Raw genomic sequence first — 17648 nt, 5'->3', positions numbered from 1 at the left:
TCTGACCAGTAACCGTCAGAGGAAGAAGTCATCCGCCGCATCCGCCTGCCGGTGCAGAGAGGCTGAGTGGAGGCAGCGCTTGGGCGGAATATACTTTCCTTCCTGCGAGGTGTGTTTTGGATTATTTCGGCGAAGTTGCAGTGCAGATAACATGTCGTCCTGGGCAAAATCGCCTCCAGCTGCCTGGCGACAAACAGCTAACCCAAATGGAGGGTAAGTGCTGTGCAAAGGTTCCATGTAACGGCATCAGCATTAGCGGCTAGCATGCTAGGTAGTGCACACTAAACAAAACAGTCCCACCGACCGATATCTCCTCTCGTTTTCCCGTTGAACGACTGAAAATGCTACCTACATTTGGCACGGCCCTGAAAAACACGTGTCTGCATATATATTTCTATTTTGTTGTGCAGTGCTCAACAGCTGCGCCTGTTCAGAAGAGCAGCGCCTTATCCCAGCAGGGAGGAGAGGACCGAGGAGCTGAAGGATGCTCTGGAAAGGTACGAGCCGGACATTGACTCAGTTTAACGGGCTTACTCATCCTTTCAACAATTCAACGTGATGACAGGAAACCTCTTTGTTGCCACCATTGCACGGTGCAAGACGAGATCATTTTAACAAACGCGACGATAGGTGGTCCTTCTCTGAAATTGCTGGCATGGGGTCAAAATAACAGAGTCCTCCTTTCAATTAATGCATTCAGTCATATCCAGCAACACATAGAATGGTTTAGTGAACACTAGGCATACACACACATTTGTCATTTCAATGTGGGTTAATGATCCACCTGTGGCACCGCTTTTCTTGCAGTTATGAAGAACTAGAGCAAATCCAAACCTTCAGTGGAAATGTAAAGTATGAGGGGTTCAAGCATCAGCAAAATGGTGAGACATTTCTTTATATTGTTCACCAAAAAGAGACTCACACACAAGTTTGTGTCAGTCAGTTATTTATTCATGTGCTTTTTTTTTTTTTTTTGAGGGGCAGACACACACACACACACACACACACAATTCTCAATAAGAAACTGCATGCTTCATGATTCTAATGCTGCATGTTAAATGTAATAAAATGCTTTTGTTCTGAAACTGATCTGCCACTGGTTAACATTACACGCATTAAATGTTGAATTGTTGCTTCATTACGAGTGATGCCTTAGTCCTTATAAATGTACTGTTGATTACAAATTAACTGTAAATATAATTTATACTCTTGCATGTTCCCCCTTAATTTTTTTTTTTTTTTTTATAAATCTTCTTCGCTCTCCACTCGGACTTACTTCCCTTCCCCTTGTGTGTTGACTAACTCTTCCACCATTCTCAAACCTACAGTCAAGCCAGAGGGCTCCACTCCAGCAGACAGACGTAAAGTTCTGTACCAGAAATTCTACAGACAAGTTCAGGAGGAGAAGAGGACGGCCGACTGTGTGGTCCTCTCTGTCACCAATCAGTGCCTGTGAGTGTTTGCAGTGGTAGTAACAGAATATATGAATTGCAGGCAGTCCAGGCAAAGATGTGGGCTTTTCAGGGTTTGACTGTCTGCATCCCACTGATCGGTCAATCAGACAAGATGGGTGGACGTTACTATACATTTTAGCTCTTTTTATTGAAGCTTAAGCATACGTGCATGTAGGCTCTAAGGAGTCAACTCCTTGCTGACACTGTTTCTCTGGTTTTATCTGTGATGGACACAACCCTCAACACCTGCTTAATTCGAGTGTTGTTTTGAATAGGGTAATCCGAGTTTAGGCAAGACTTCCACGTTTGAGTTTGTGGTGATTTCAAGTTCATGACATACCTTGACTGACTAGATTCATTTTGATTAATGGTCACTAAAAAGGTCCTTGTTTCCTCTTTATAACAGATCATAAAATTACTCATGATACTTTCCTTAAACATTGTAAAGCTAGTCTAAGACCATGTGAGGTTTGTTTATATCCTGCACTGGTATCCTCAGGAAAATATTTAGTTTAATTTAGAGTTCAACCACTGCAATATATGTATAGGTTTTTTTTTTTTGTTTTTTGTTTTTTTTTCCTTGCTTGTTTTTTGTTTTTTGTTTTTTTGCTGAACCTGGTTTGATTGAAATTACATACATTGTACATTGTACAGATGTACATTGTACATTGTACATACTACATTCCTTTTTTCAATTTGAGCTCAAAAAGAAGAAAAAGAACTGCAAACATTATTACCTCTGTTTAAGTGCACCGTAACGGAGTGATTATTGTAACTTACTCCAGGGTGTAACACTTGCAACGCACTAAGTCAAATCACTGTCTCATGACTATGGATGTCATGGCCAATCCTATGCCAACTTCTGCATTTTAAAATTATGTAATCCCTGCTACATATAAACACATCTCTCCCATTGTCATTACACTATATTTATAACCCATATGAAATACAACTCAAATTTCTTGCACAAAAACAGCTCCACTTACACACAGCCACACTGCACACACAAAGCTAATGAATGAACACTTCTAAATTAAATCATGACATTAATCTTCCCTCACCCTACTACAGAAAACTTGTACTGCTGTATCTAAAGTACAAACCAAAGTAGCTGTGTTCAAAGTAACAGTTACAGTCAATAGACAATGGTCTATCGAAGTAATTCATGCAAAAGCTACTTGTACACAGATGCCACCTGTGAAGTTGTGCTACATATGACAGGTGTGTCTGCACATTACTGTGACAGAGTAACTCACTTTAGTGGCCTAATTTGATGAGTAGTGAGAGCACAACAACAAAATGGATTGAATGTAGAGTAATAGCATGTTTAGCTATTGAATATTATACCTCAGTGAGTGTGCTTATTTATGTCAGCGAGCTATATCCACCGATTTATGGATTTATGTATTCACCATAAATTTAACAAGAAAGGTACCCTAATATATGTGCAGGAAATATTCTATGGAAAGGTTGACAATTTTTACATCAGCAGTGTGAATGCCAATAGCCGTGCTCTTTCACAATAGTGACAGAAATGCCTCAACCCGCTCCACTGCAACATAAATTTCTTCTCATGTAATTTTTATCTCCGCTACATCGATTCAAAATACACTGTGACGTTGGTCTCAGCAGACAATAGGATGATGCTTTTTTCAATAAAAATTGACTCAAATGACCATATGAATAAAACAAACAGTGAAAAAACTGTTAAAACGTTATATTAACAAACACACTTTTACACTAAACACATACATCAGCGATCCAAAAATCACTCAAAGCTGCAGTTGCTTAACACACACACACCAAAATGAGTGATGACTGATTGTTAAGTTTTTATTGCTAAAGCACATTTTAAATTAAGACATAAACTTCTGTTCCTCTCAGATTGAGTCGGTTAATATAGAAATGCCAAGTTAACAAAGTGTTTCTCTTCCTCTCAAAGGGATTACCCCAAATCGCTAAGCAAGTGCTTGCAGGAGCGTGGCCTGTCAGTGGAAATGCTCTACCTTCAGGCGGAATCAGGCCTAACCCGGGCCCTGCAGGACATCCGAGCAGACGGCTCCCCCTTATGTATTCTGGTGGAGCAGACAAACATAGCTCTGTCCTCCTGCACTGTTATCATATTCTCAGAATCACTCAAAAGTAAGTTCGTACCCCTCGTGTTGCTTAAAATTACCACCTCAGTTGCAACCCTCCATCCCTCTTGTGGGCTCCGTGCAATCGGTTTACAGTTTATATTTTATTCGACATCATCTTTTGACACAAAATCTACTAGAGATCTAGTTCTGATTTGTAAAACCAATCAAACGCAAGACATAAAATCATTAAAACACAAACATGGTGAATTCTAAACCTACAATTTTCCACTCAACTCTTGGAACACACTTTGTGTCTAACACATTTATGTCAAGTCAATCAAATCTACACAATGCTCATTAATAACATGTACATCATAGTGTTCATTTTTGCCAACTAGCCATTGGCTAACATGTGTAACATTACATGTCCAGAAAACTAAATTAAGTCTGAAAGTAGCAAACCATGTATGTCCAAGGAAAACTGCTTTATTGCACCTTGTAACGTTAATATTTCAAACCAAAAAGTAAATTTTGAGTCATGAAAACAGCGGTGTTGCTGAAATTGGTTCCTGGAAGCCACAAATGTAAACAGTCAAGTTGGAAACAAAAAATGAAACAACAAAAATAAAACTTAGGTTGTGACAAGCAATAATTTCCTTGAAGTTGACTCCATGTAAAACATGCAGTATATGTGTATATGTGTACACAGTATACTCACTGGTGTAGTGCGTGAATCTTGACAGAGTAGTGTTTTCCTAAGTCAAACCCTGCCATTGTGTAGTCACCGGGCATGTGTGTGCCAGCTGCTTTGCCATCCTGACATCAATAGAACATTTTACGTCCCTGTTTGGCCTTTGTCTTCCGGCATAGAAATGACATTGCCATCGCTGCGGGCAATTGTTCCTCTTCATTTGTGTTTTCTGGCTACTTATAATGCACTGCATGCTGCCATAACTAACATGAAGGCAGGTATACCCTCAAAATAGCAGGAGATACTATGAAAGTGTGTTCATTGAGACACAGCAAGTTACATGGTCAATATTCACACCAAGTTCTACACTGTTCAAGCACAAAACCACAAGCCCAGCTATGCACAAATAAACCTGCATTTATTTAATACAAATAAGAAATATTTATTTATCTCTAAAAATACGCAGTCATTTATTATCTTGCATGAACATGATCTAAATATATTATTGTCACACAAAATAAAATCAATAAAATTTCCAGGAAACCTGACAAGGAAATATTTTAATGCACAGATAATCAGAAGTTTCAGTGAACCTCTGCGACGCATCTGAATGCTCATGAAAAAAAAACATGTTAGGTAAATGTAATTTGACTTAAAGTTAGTGATAAGTGCACATTTTCACACAATTTGCAACAACAAACTGCAACAATTATTCCAAAGTACCACCTGCCAAGATACCAATACATCAGCTGCCTTTGCTGAGATGAGACGGAGACATGTAAGGACCCCACAGACTGTTAGTTGTATTTCGCGGGTTCTTATTTTATTTCACCTCTTCCTCCTGCTTCAGCCCCTTGACACCTCACCTTTAACCCTCCCATTTCCCTCCCAGTCCATCGCAACATGCCCAAAGAGCAGGCCATGGACTTTGTTGCGGCCGAGTACAGTCGTGGACTAGTCAAAGAGCGCCCGTCGAGGGACCCTGCCGACATAGCAGCACAGGCATCGCAGCTGCTGGATGACTTTCTTGATCGAGAAAAGATCGAACGTCACAGCGTTCCTTCTGAAACGCGGCAGCTCCTCATGCTGTTAGCTGACGGGGTGCATCTCTACTCTGAGGAGCTGGAAACCATCTCAGAGTATGTCCGTTCCCGGCAGGAGCACATGCAGGGTGAGACACTGATTTCCCTGTGCTCCGTAGGAGAGCCAGGGCTGGTGCTGTGTCAGCGTTACTAGTTTTACCTTTCACCTGCCAGATTGTCTCATTTTCACATTTTCACATCCTCTCTCTAGCCTCCAATACTGAGGGGGAGAGAGGGAACATGTTACCTCCAGGACTGGGAAAACCGCCTCCTCTGCTCCCTACTCCACCTGGGCCACCTCAGCCTCAGTCTGGAGCTGGAGCAGGGCCTATGCTGAACCACTCTCCTCCTCCACCTGCACCTCTCTTGCCTTCACCAGGTTGGACTGCAGACTTACCTCAAAAGAAAAGTGCACAATCAATATACCCAACAACCGCATACAAAAGTACACAGTGCATTGTATTCCATGAACTAAGGTCTCTAAAAAAGCTTCTAAGCTTATTCCAGTTGTGCTGCCTGGCAGATATCCATCTTAAACCTTCTGTGTGGTCTTTCAGGCTTATCCAAACTCCCCTAAGGAAAAATCGAGCCTTTGTTTTGAAAACCAGCTGACTTGTCTGAGTTTGAATGGATTTTTTTGTGCATATGATTTTGGGTTTGGCGAAGCTAAATAGGGTGTCATTTAAATGTTTTGGCTTAGACACATTACGTTACTCTTTGTTTTTGATATTTTTATTGGTCATTTATGTCCCCAAAAATTGCATTGAATCTTCAATTGTTCAGTTTGAGCGTTGGAAAGGTAACATCCAGTCCTGTTGCCATGATGTCCTCTAATTAAATTAATTCAAATCTCTTCTTTTCTCCTTTTCTTTTTTTTCTTTTAAGCATCGTATCCCAAAACTAAACCTCCTCCGCTGCTTTCCCTCCATCGGCCTTCTGGTCCGTCACTTGGAGTCCCGGCCTCACGAGGCCTTCCGTCCCCACACAGCCCATACAGTGCCCCTGCTTTGGGTCGGGGGCCCCTCCTCCATCCTCCTCCATACCATGCCCTGCCCAGGGGCCCTCACATACCTCGAGCAGCCCCTCCTTCCCTAAAGAGTTCCCGCCCTCCACTTCTCTCTGCACCAGGTGGGTGGCTCCTCCTTACACCTTTCCTTTCTTTTTCTGGAAATTGATACAAATTCCGATACCTTTATGATCCAAAACAAAGCCGGAATTGAATCACCTCTTCCAGACGTTACAGTCTTGATTACTGCTCACATTGCCTTTATACCAGTGAAACGTTCCAGAATCGAGTATTGTTGACTCTTTGCTAATTATTAATGTAACATTATTTACTGCAAATCTGTTCTTATTCACTGCTCCAAACAGTAGCTGGTGCAGTAAATTCTGTGCAATTCAGCAAAGACAAAAGTGGTGCTGGGTCAGCAGTCAGTTCAGTATGCACTGTTGATGCCGGGCATACAGAAAGAAAGTGTTTGGATATTTTGACTTTTTTGACATTATTTTTCCATTTCTTCCTTTTTCTGATCAGGGCCCCCTCCTCCTCGGCCGAATGGCTCCAGACACTAAGAAAATCACATGCTCACAGATGGTTACACATGCAGGTTATAAGTGACAGCAGTGTGCTGTCGCCTCACTCTAGAAGACAACGCTCCTGGCCTCGTATAGGTTCCTCTTGTGACTTTTTTCTGACATCAGTAAGTTAGTTATAAGAGATGGTAGTTAATGGTAGATTTTATCATCTTATTCTGCTGGACTGATTGAAGGAAGAAGACAAGGAATATTGAAAACTATTTGATACCCAAAGCAGCAAATAAGCAAAAAGTATTGGTGGTCACACAGTGGTATCAGGACTTTTTAATTTTTATGTATATCATGAATATAAGTAGCCTACCTGTTGTACAGTGTTTCAAGATGGTGCTGAAAACGTCTCAAGAATTCTCCTGAGGTGGGAATTCAAATAACCTATTAAACTTTTTGTTTATAAGCTGTATTTTTGGCTCAAATTGTATTTTATTTATATCTAAGTTTATTTTTGTCATAAATTGAAGTGAGGAGTCTTGAGAGGTTTTTTGTATAATGGTTTCAAGTACAAAACATTTGGCACCTTTCCTGGCAAATCAAGCCCTAATTTGTCATGTTCAACTTCACTCATTGCGTATTGTTTTTGTAAAGACACTTATACATGTGTGAAAATGAAATATGCATTTGTGTCTTTGTTTTGAATGAGAGTCCCTAACGCTTAGATCGAAGGGGAGAGAAAAATCACCCCATATCTCAATCATGAAAGCATGCTGTCTCTCACATCATGAGCTTCTCTAACCTTTGCTTTGTCACAAAGGTTTAGAAATGTACTTTGATTTTTTTAAAAGCACAAGATACAGCTTCAAATGATTAACATAGTAACCTAAAGGAATATGACTCCATACATGTTCTTTGTCAAGTATTTATGTGCAAACAAATATTGTCTTTTCCTCACAACTGGATGTCAGTCTTAATGCAAAATGTGAAGGAAATCTTCATTGCAAAATGTTATTAAAATAATTCAATTGTTATTAAAATCTAATTTCCTTCTAAGTTTAAATCAGTCTGGTAGCAGTTTAAAAAATCAGATCTTTTGTCATGTTGGGAGATGATCGCATCAATTCATCGTAAAAAAAAAAGCTGAATGCTGACTTTTCTGGCTCTCTGCTGTCAATGTTGATTGTTTTTAATAATTTTAACCTCTTGCTAGAATTTTTACAATAATCTGTTTCAGTACCAGTGCAATCATGAAGCCTGTACATTATGTCATGTACTATGTAGTTTATTGCAACAAATTTCAGCAACTTATTTTAAAGATCACTGGCTCAACAGTATAAAACATCACTGATGAGATTTAAATGTTGCAGATGATGTTTAAATCCTGTTTGTCTCTAAACTGTAGATGTTCAGCACCTTTCCGCTGAGGATTGAGTGGCATATTTCCTTCCATCTGCAGCAAGTTAATGTTCTACAGGTAGAAAGCTTGGTAAGAGCCAAATATTTGAATTTTTTTGATTTAGGAGTTTATGCTTTTTCTTTATTCAGAAGAGATTGAAACTTAATAAATAAAGCTGACATCAAATTAATGTGAATGCTGACTGTTTGACGTGTTAGAGGACACTGAATATTAGCCTCAGGTATATATTCAGTTTCAGATTGAGTCTTCAGCCTCTAGGTCCTAGAGGGTGTGTTGAGCTATCCCAAACTTACCTGAACTCATTTCCCTCCTTAAGAGACCTAAACCCAGCTGGGACACATGTTAGGTCAGCTGTGGATTCAGGATGTCGTACTAACCATGAAATCTCTTTTCATTCAGATTATTCACCAAACACGTGATTATGAAAGTTGGTTTTATAACCATGTAAAGCTGAGGCCACCTCCAACTTCATGAGGTGGAGAAATATGACAATATGTCAGATGTTAAAAAAAAAAAAAAGGTTTAAAGTTATTAAATCCGCGGGTGTGCAGAAGCACGACGACTATATGCAAACCTTGACCTGATGCACAGAAAATGGAGTCATGCTTTTTACACTCTAGATGGCGACACACACCTGCTCTTTTTCAAAGCAGCCAGACTCCACATAGGAACTGGCAATTCTCCCAGTATTAAAGAAAAAATCCTGGTAACTGCTAAATGTCAATCACGTAAATAGGAAACATTACAGTTCACTGACTTCTGAAGTGTTTTTGAAAAAGTATTATGGAGTTAATTAAATCTTAATAAACCTTTGCGTCAGACTGGAGTTTGTTCGTTTGCCTCTTTATTTTTAAAGTTAAGCAGCTAACATCTCTTAACTGGCTCTTTGGGCTCAGTGCAACAGATTCTTCTTCCAGGTATGATGCTTCTTCTCATGCAGTCTAAACTCAGATTATTTTAATGGGTTTTTATGTAAAAAAAAAAAAAAAAAACTTATTGGAAACATTGATGTACAGACTGAGATGCACACAAACACACAGGGTGAGTGTGTCTGGATGTGTGTGGTTCCTCTTCTTCTCCTCCAGCTGTGGCTGCACTGCTGTGATGAGCCCATCAGCTCAGGAAGTAATGGACAACCGTCTCCACCTCATTACACCAGCCTACACACGCTCTCTGATTGGATACTGTGCAGTTTGTGTTCAAGTTGTTTGTCCGCAGCAAAACAGCAACGCATTGTTGGTGTCCTAAATGCATATTAAAGGTCTCACTGAAGTTTTGTTTGTCTGTTTTAAATGATCAGGAATGTCTGCGAGAGATAATGAGTGACGTCGTCAAGAAGTATCCAGATCCCTTCACTTTTTTATTGTTTTGTTGATTACTTGTGGTACTCTGCAGTAAACTTGAAGTACCTGGATAACATTTTAACGTTATGTAATAACAACAAACTAGTCGAGCGACACAAAGTCTTGCGTTAAGGTTAGGATTAGTCAATCCTATAAACAACAGCAGCATGTTTAGTTTGGACAGAAGATTTAAACAATACAAATAAAAATATGATGTTTGGTGGCGTTTTCAACTTGGTGAACTGTTTGTCTGGATTGTTTTCATGGACTACTGTTACTAAAGGAACTTTATCCATATGTTATATTTTTCTTTTTGTTTGTTGCACTGTTATTGTTTTTTTGTTTTACCGGCTGGCTTAGGTTACTTTGTAAGACATAGAGATGTCCCCTGGTAACCATGGTAACCCCAGCTTCCACTTCACAAAGCTACCAACCTCTGGTCAGTTCCCTCAGGCGAAGTCTGCAGAAATGGGAACTTGCTGACCGTGTTCATAAAGATCTGACGTGTGCAGGACAGCGCTGGCACACTTTGGGACTGGGTCTCCCTGGTTGTGTTTCAGTGTCTTTCCTTTGTGCCGGTCTCTGGAGTGTTTTCATGTTATGTGTTCCTGCCTGTTTGACTGCAGCTCAGCCACTCACCTCCATCTGCACCTTTGTCTGTCAACTTACTGTCGTTTATTGACAATGAATCTGCCCGTTTGTCTGTTTAGCCATTTGTGACTTGCAACATAAAAGGTATGAAAACAGTATCCAGGTTTGGTTTCCTTTGCATAAAAATGCCTCATTAATCTAATCATTACAAACCATCCTCGGTGGCAAACAGTGACCAAAAAGATGCTTTCTTCATTTAGAAAAACTGAATGAACGAATCTAAGAGGTTATTTTAGTGTTTAATGCTTCAACGATAAAAATACACGTTTTGTATACACAAACTCTCCCCCTGACACACACACACACACACACACACACACACTGCTCTCTGCCTCCATCCTCTTCTCCACATGCTTTCAGCACTGTTCCTCCTGTTTTCCCACCTCTGCCTGGACCCCCATCCTTCTGTCAGCCCTCTTCACATCTGGAGTCAAGCCACTTATTTGACATTTGCACCATCTTCGTCACCAGGCTGAAGTAATTTAGGCAGAGACCGGGATTCGCAGAAAAATGGTGCAAACGTGATTAAAACTACACAGTTACACAAAATCTCTTCCACACCCCCAACTTGTGCGCCCTCCTTTTACCTCTTCCCCCCCACCCCGTCTGCCCACCAGCCAAATCTCCTCCCCCACTCTTCCACTGGATATCAATCAGAACCTATCACTCCACCTATTCCTGCTGCTGTTGTGTCAGAATTCACAGGAACTTCATCAGATGGGGAACTGTTTCATTGTTACATCGAACTCTGACTGTGTGTTCATTTTTTGTGTGTGCGCACACAAGGCCAATGTGGTAGAATTAATGGAATGCACACACACCTCCTCACCATCAGCATCACGTGAAGGCGCACACACACACTCAAACAGCCGGCACCTCCCCTCCTATTGCTGCCATCACACACACATACAAACACGTGCATACACACGTTAGGGTGTTAATTGTTGTGATAACACCTTCCAATAACAAGGCACTAATTATCAACATGTTTGGCTGTTGGAGTGTGTATCTGGCACTTGTGTATGGATCATGGGGTGAGTGTGTTTGTGTGTGTGCCAGTATGAGGTGTGGCACTGGGGGAAGAAGGTTTGATGATTTTTGAAATATGCTGCAGTTTGTGTGCATGCACCTGCTTGTACATGTGTGTGTGTGCGTTTATGTGGGGTTTACTGTATATACTCATCTAAACACATTGCATTGCGTTAAAGGCAGACACTGGATGGTTCTCATACGTTTAGCAAATAACACTTTAAGTTCATTTTGGCTGCTCGATCTTTCCTTCTGCCGTGGAGTGCTGGATCTAAAGAAATATGTTAACGTCTGAGGAAAGCAGAGGCCCCAAAAAAGAAATGAGGAGTACTCCAAAGAGACCTTTATGAAATATGTTTTATTAAAGTCAGGATATTTGACACAGGGGCTTAATATTGAATCCATTGTCAGATGAAGTAAAGCTTCAGATTCTTAAAGTGAGCTTTCTGCATTACTCAGAGTAGTGATGTCTGCCAAAAACACTTTAGCCTGCTTCAACTTTTTTTCCTGGACACTTTCCTGCATTTGTCACCCGGCAAGGTCCAGCCATGGTCACACAACTGGTAGATTACTTTGGAGTAGGACTCTCCTTGTGATGATCCGACATAGAGAAATAATATAAATTCCACTACGATAACGTTTTTTAAAATTCCTCCTATATTTAAAATTTGAATCCTCAGCAGGTTTTAAGTTGCACAACTTTTGCTGAAACTAAATACAGCCTGTCCAAACTTATACTCATGGTAGATTTCTGCTACAACATAAACCTGCAGTTGAAATAACTTTATGAACTGGCTTATTGCTCCATCTGGTCTCTCCAGATAAATGTACAACAACATGGTTCCAGAATCATATAAATGTTCGCCTGTTTCACTATGAATGGCAAATAAACGGGGAACAAAACCCACAGTAATAGTTCCTGCCAAATTATATCCTCCAAACTATTTCTCATTATGTTTCCCTGGACACTTCCTCGTTCATCCCCAGTGGTAACGCTGCCATTGGAACAGTTACTTGCATGCAGTATTGTTTCCCAGGACAAAACACTGGGAATAAATACATTCTACACCCAGCATGAAGATACTTGAACCATTTGCTCACACATCTGAAGGCTCATATTAACCCTGACTGAGCCTTTAGAGTTCATAGAGCAGCTCTGTGGAAACCACGCTACAGATAAATCACAACCAGTAGGTAGTGAAATGATGATTACAGTTACCAGTAACTGAAAATGCATTTGGCATGTGAGTATCATATAAATGCAGCACTCATGATTTTAGCTTGTTTGTTATGGACCAGGAGAGAAAAATCACATATGAACAATTATTGTTATTGTTTGGTGGTCCAGCAAGCCCGTGCTTCCTAATTAACCCTTGGTGTTCCTGTAAAAGCTACTAAGTACTACTATCAAGTACTCACATTTGCATACATGCTGCGTATTTCACACAGCTGAGATCAGAGGCACTCAGTAAGAATGCAGGAGCAGTTCTTTAGGCTGAAGTCAAACCCACTTCATAGGATAAAGAGGCTGGCTGTCTGTCTGATGGGCCTGGCCACCTGACAGCACGCCTGCCTAACTGTCTTGCAGGCTGGTTTGCTGGCTGGTTAGCTGTCTGACTGCCAGGCTGCTGGGTGCACTGAGTAGGCAGCTGGTTGGTTTCCTGGCTGGCTGACTTAGTGGCCGGCTGGCTACTTGCCTGTCTGCCTGCCTGGTTGTCTGGCTGACTGTCTGGCTGCGTGCCTGGTTGGCAAGCTGGCAGCCCCAGCTGTGTCCTGAGCCAAGCCCCTGTGCCCCACCAGATCTTAATTGGGTTAAGTTTGTCTGCCACAGATAACACTTCCTCTTTCTTCCGAGAGTACGAAAACAAAAAATGGCCTGGCACTAATGATGCTCTTTAACAGGGTTCTTTTCTGTTTAGGTGGAAATTAGGAGGAAGGGGGTGGGTTCCCCACAGAGACACATCGTTGGGGGAAACGTGGCATTGTTTGGAGCTGAACACTCAATGAGAAAGGAGAGTACGAAGAAAAAAAGAATGCAAGAAAGTCGATTTGGTTTCTGCTTTAGTGCTGTCACATTGCCACCGTTTCGTTTTAACAGCCCCTGATGACTGAGGCAGGCAGAGCCCTGAGAGATGGAGAAACACATTGTACGTGTGCGTGAGTATATACAATTACACACACACAGAAACACAATTCTTTACTTTTTTATTGAAAACAAACATTAGGAAATTCTTCTATAATTCCTTTGGCTGAACTGAGAAAACGTATCTTTTTTCTGATGAACAAAAACAGACGTGGTAGTTTTGCATGGAAGAAATATGTGTGAGATGATGGTGAGCAAAGGTTTCAGTATTGGAGGCAAATACACAAATAAAACATGATGAAAATACAATGATTTGAAAAAGAATTTAACATGTCAAATAAAGTCCTTGGGCAGCACGGTGGCGTAGTGGTTAGCGCTGTCGCCCCCCTACAATAAGAAGGTTGTGGGTTTGGTTCCCGGCCTGGGTCCTTTCTGTGCGGAGTTTGCATTAGTCTGCGTGGGTTTCCTCCCACCGTCCAAAGACATGCATGTATAGGTTAACTGGCAATTGTAAATTGACTGTAGGTGTGAGTGGTTGTTTGTCTCTGTATGTCCTTGAGTGATGGCCCTGCGATGGACTGGGGACCCGTCCAGGGTGTACCCCGCCCCTCGCCTGATGTGAGCTGGGATTGGCTCCCAGATTGGACCCGGATATGGATGAAGATGAGAAAATAAAGTCCTTTATCATCAGCGAACTGTCCACATGTAAGTTTTAATTTGTTTCATTTCCTGATTCTGGATAACTTTGTTTTTGCTCATCACTAAAAACAGTCAATAAACTGCACCAACCAAAGGACTGGGCTGACTGTATTCAGCCTGAGAGATTCTTTTAAGACAATTACATTTACCACTCATAAGCTGCTGCAGAGACAGAGAATACGTGCATTTCGTTAAATGTTTAACTACAGCTTGTTCAACATTTTGTAGGGTTGCAGTTTCTCACTACCTCAAACATGAGTAGACATCTATTTTTTTAAACCCGAAAACAGAGCATCACATTAATGGCAACAAAACTGTTAAATAAAGAAGTGAATCTGATGGTTCACGTCACCTTCTTAGTTGTGAACCATCAGAATTATTACGGTGTGCCACTAAATTAACTGTGTTCAGACACATACTAATTAGATTTGTTAAAACAAGTGCAATAAAATATATGAATACATTTTTAATTAATCCCAATTGCCAAAGAGATCATCTACTATCATAAGAAACACAACTCAATTATTTCTTATTGGCAACATTTTTCACGTGTGACAATCATCATGCGTCATCACTATAATGACGTTAACGATACCACCAAGATTAAAATAGTCATCACCCTCTAAGTCAAATCAGTGAAGTGTCTTCTTCAGAAAAATGCTAATTACCACAATCATCATCATCATCATCATCATCAACATTATTACCATCATATTCTGTTTCTTTAGAGATTTCAGACAGCTGGAATCCTGGAGGAGTAAGCCTCCAAACTCTCTCCCTGTACCTTTATGTCTCTCTCTCTCTCTCTCTCACACACACACATAAACACACAAACTAATACCACGAAGACCTTGTGGTTGGCAGGTGAGACTGTGAATGGAATAGCAGGCCTAGCAAATGCCCAAAACAAATATTAAAAATAATGTTGATCTTTTTCCTGCGTCTCCATACTGAATATGTATTAATAAAGTAACCGCAGGCTAAATGTTTTCCCCTGTTCTCACTTTTGGATGCAGTGAGAACACCACACACACACGCGCGCACACACACACACACCACAAAATCACTCATACATATGTACACACATTAGTGGATTTGGGCTGTACTATATGCATTCACAAATGCTCAAAATTTAAATAACTACAAGTTTGGAATAATGCAAAACCACTACTACACCCCACCAACATACAAACGAGCAATTCATTTAAAACACAACACAGTGCACATTCAAATGCGTGTAGATACACACACACATGCAATTCACATCCGTGTGCATCCAGCCCACAATAATAATTGGAGACAAAAGAATGGCTTTGCAGTATTTAATTCAGTTATGTCTAATTATCCCTCGTAAAAATAGCTGATATCTAGGGCAAAAGCAACGAGTCGGAACATTGTTGTCTGCAGAGAGAAGACCTGGTGGATCTGGCGAGAGTTCAACGCAGCAGAGGACATGGAGAGAGAGAGTTGGGAGGGAGAAACAGAGAGAATGATAAAGGAAGATGCGGAGAGAGTGTGCTTTAGGCAACATAAATATAACATGAACTCTATCCACCAGCGGCAGGCAGGCAAGCAGCACAATGGACCGATGTTCAGCAAGTGCTTTGTGAGGGTGTGGAGAATAGACTGTGTTACCTCCTGTCCTCAGGAATATCAGGCTTTGATTCCGGTGAGATTGCATGTGTGTGTGTTTGTGTGTTTGTGAGTAAATGAAAGACAAAAGGAGAGTAAAGCAGCAGTGACCCCGACTCTGCACTCAGCTAACTCCACTTCCAATGACTCTAGCGATGATCACGCTCTCGGTGTCATGCGACCAACGTGTTGTTGTTCACATCTCTCTGATTTTATTGGTTTATTTCCAGCCTTCATGTTAGAAGTATTATTGTGATGGTCTTTATGTCACATGACCTGCCTTAGCACCATTCATTTTACTCAGTCTTGGCCATTTTCTCCTCTTAGACACTTCTCACTTCCCTCAGGCATTTAAATTCTTCTGCCATTCTCCATCCATCCACCGGTTCCCCCTGGGCTTTCCTACTTGTCCCCTTCTCCTGACCTTTCTCACCCACTCACACACCTGTTCCCATTTCCCATTAGCCCTGTCGGCTATTTTCACTCATTTCCACTTCCTCTGCTAAACTGTTTGTATTGCTTATGCCTTAAGCTTGTCATAATACTCTCGCGATCCTGCCTGTAACCACTTCCTGCACTTGTGCTGTCGGTTTTCTATTTGTGTTATTGCTTCTTCAATGTTTCCAACTTTTGTGATGGCCTGACCTGCACTGAAGCGTTTCACCTTTGTCCTATTATTCTTGGGTCCCCTAAGTATTTAATCTCTTTGGCCCCACTCGTCTGTGTCATCTCATCTTGCCATCAAAATCAGACTATTGTGTTTTCATTGTTGAATATATGTAATTGGTGACTCATCCATTTCTGAGAATAAAACGACAGATGAGGGACTGAAATTTTGTCTGCTGAGGGCTCAATCTGCTGGCCCTGTTTTTAAGCAGGTGTATGAGTGGGAATTCATTTAAAAAAAAAAAAAATTGTCTCACTGCATCTTCCGTCGTTCTGCATTGGTCTGTGAATGGTTCATACAGTCCTGTACAGACTTATTTACACTCTTCAAAGAGCCAGAGCTTTATCGACTAGGGTGAATGACAGATTTCAGATGGTCCATCAGGCCAATGGAGACACCATGAATGTCATAAATGTTCTCTTCTGTTCCCAGACAGTCGTATTGCATGTATTAGCCAAGGCTCAGCGAGCTCCACACACTATGAACAAGCATTGTTTTCCTTGTCCAGGGTGTGACCTAACCTGGCCTTTATCCTGAGGGTTACAGCTTTGTACTCTTCTATGAAACAAGTTGTTTCCATCCATTCATTTCTCCTCTGAGCAGCACTGGTGGTAACCAGTTATTTATGTCTTGGCCACACACAGGAACAACAGTGTCTTTCCCACTAGAGAATGATAGGCTATTGTCCTAACTTGGACCAGCAGGGGTTTTCAGTCTTCTGCTGCACTATGTACATATTCCACAAGGAGTCTAGCAGCGTGTGTCTGCATGCTAGGCTTCACCCCACATGTTTACCAGATCTTATGTGTGATGTCATGGCACTAACTCTACCACAGTTAGTCACTTTACAGGCCTATTTGTCAATTAGTGGGACATGAAGCAAATGCTGTGAAGGAGAAATTAAGACTATGGATATCATTATGGTTCTCTAATCAGCAAGAATGAATGTCTCACAAGGCCAACCCCTTGCTGTGAAAGTGAGGTCGAAGTTGTTTTGAAAGACAACTGATGCTTCTGTTAATTGAATATATTGGAGACAGCCCCATCTGCTCCTGGCAGTTTATGTTTGATTTCTGTTAAAGTCACAAATATTGTATGCTACTATAGTTAGACATTCACTGGTGCTCATTACAGAACCAGTGTTATGTTCTTTAGCCTCAAGTGGTCATAACACTCTGGGAAAAGTGCAGGAAAACATAAATGTAACAAGGACTTTGTGTAAATATAAATTCATTTGACTTATTAAATTCTCTAAAACCAAACACATGTTCCAGTAATGACACCTAAGACATGCA

The 17648-nt window shown here is 40.9% G+C and overlaps 1 protein-coding gene across 1 annotated transcript; it reads left to right on the top strand.

The window, feature by feature from the left end:
• The first annotated feature begins 57 nt into the window (after window positions 1-57).
• On the top strand, window positions 58-8927 carry LOC115057042 (nuclear receptor coactivator 5). Its single transcript, XM_029523925.1, has 9 exons — window positions 58-213; window positions 411-497; window positions 808-881; window positions 1329-1452; window positions 3397-3596; window positions 5116-5394; window positions 5517-5684; window positions 6191-6433; window positions 6840-8927. The coding sequence occupies exons 1-9, from the start codon at window positions 152-154 to the stop codon at window positions 6875-6877; spliced, it is 1275 nt and encodes a 424-aa protein (XP_029379785.1). The 5' UTR covers window positions 58-151; the 3' UTR covers window positions 6878-8927.
• Window positions 8928-17648: the final 8721 nt, after the last annotated feature.

The sequence above is a fragment of the Echeneis naucrates genome, chromosome 16 (assembly GCF_900963305.1).
Source record: "Echeneis naucrates chromosome 16, fEcheNa1.1, whole genome shotgun sequence".
NCBI lineage: Eukaryota > Metazoa > Chordata > Actinopteri > Carangiformes > Echeneidae > Echeneis > Echeneis naucrates.
Note: the sequence above shows the minus strand (reverse complement) of the source record. Positions and strands in the feature narration are given on the sequence as shown.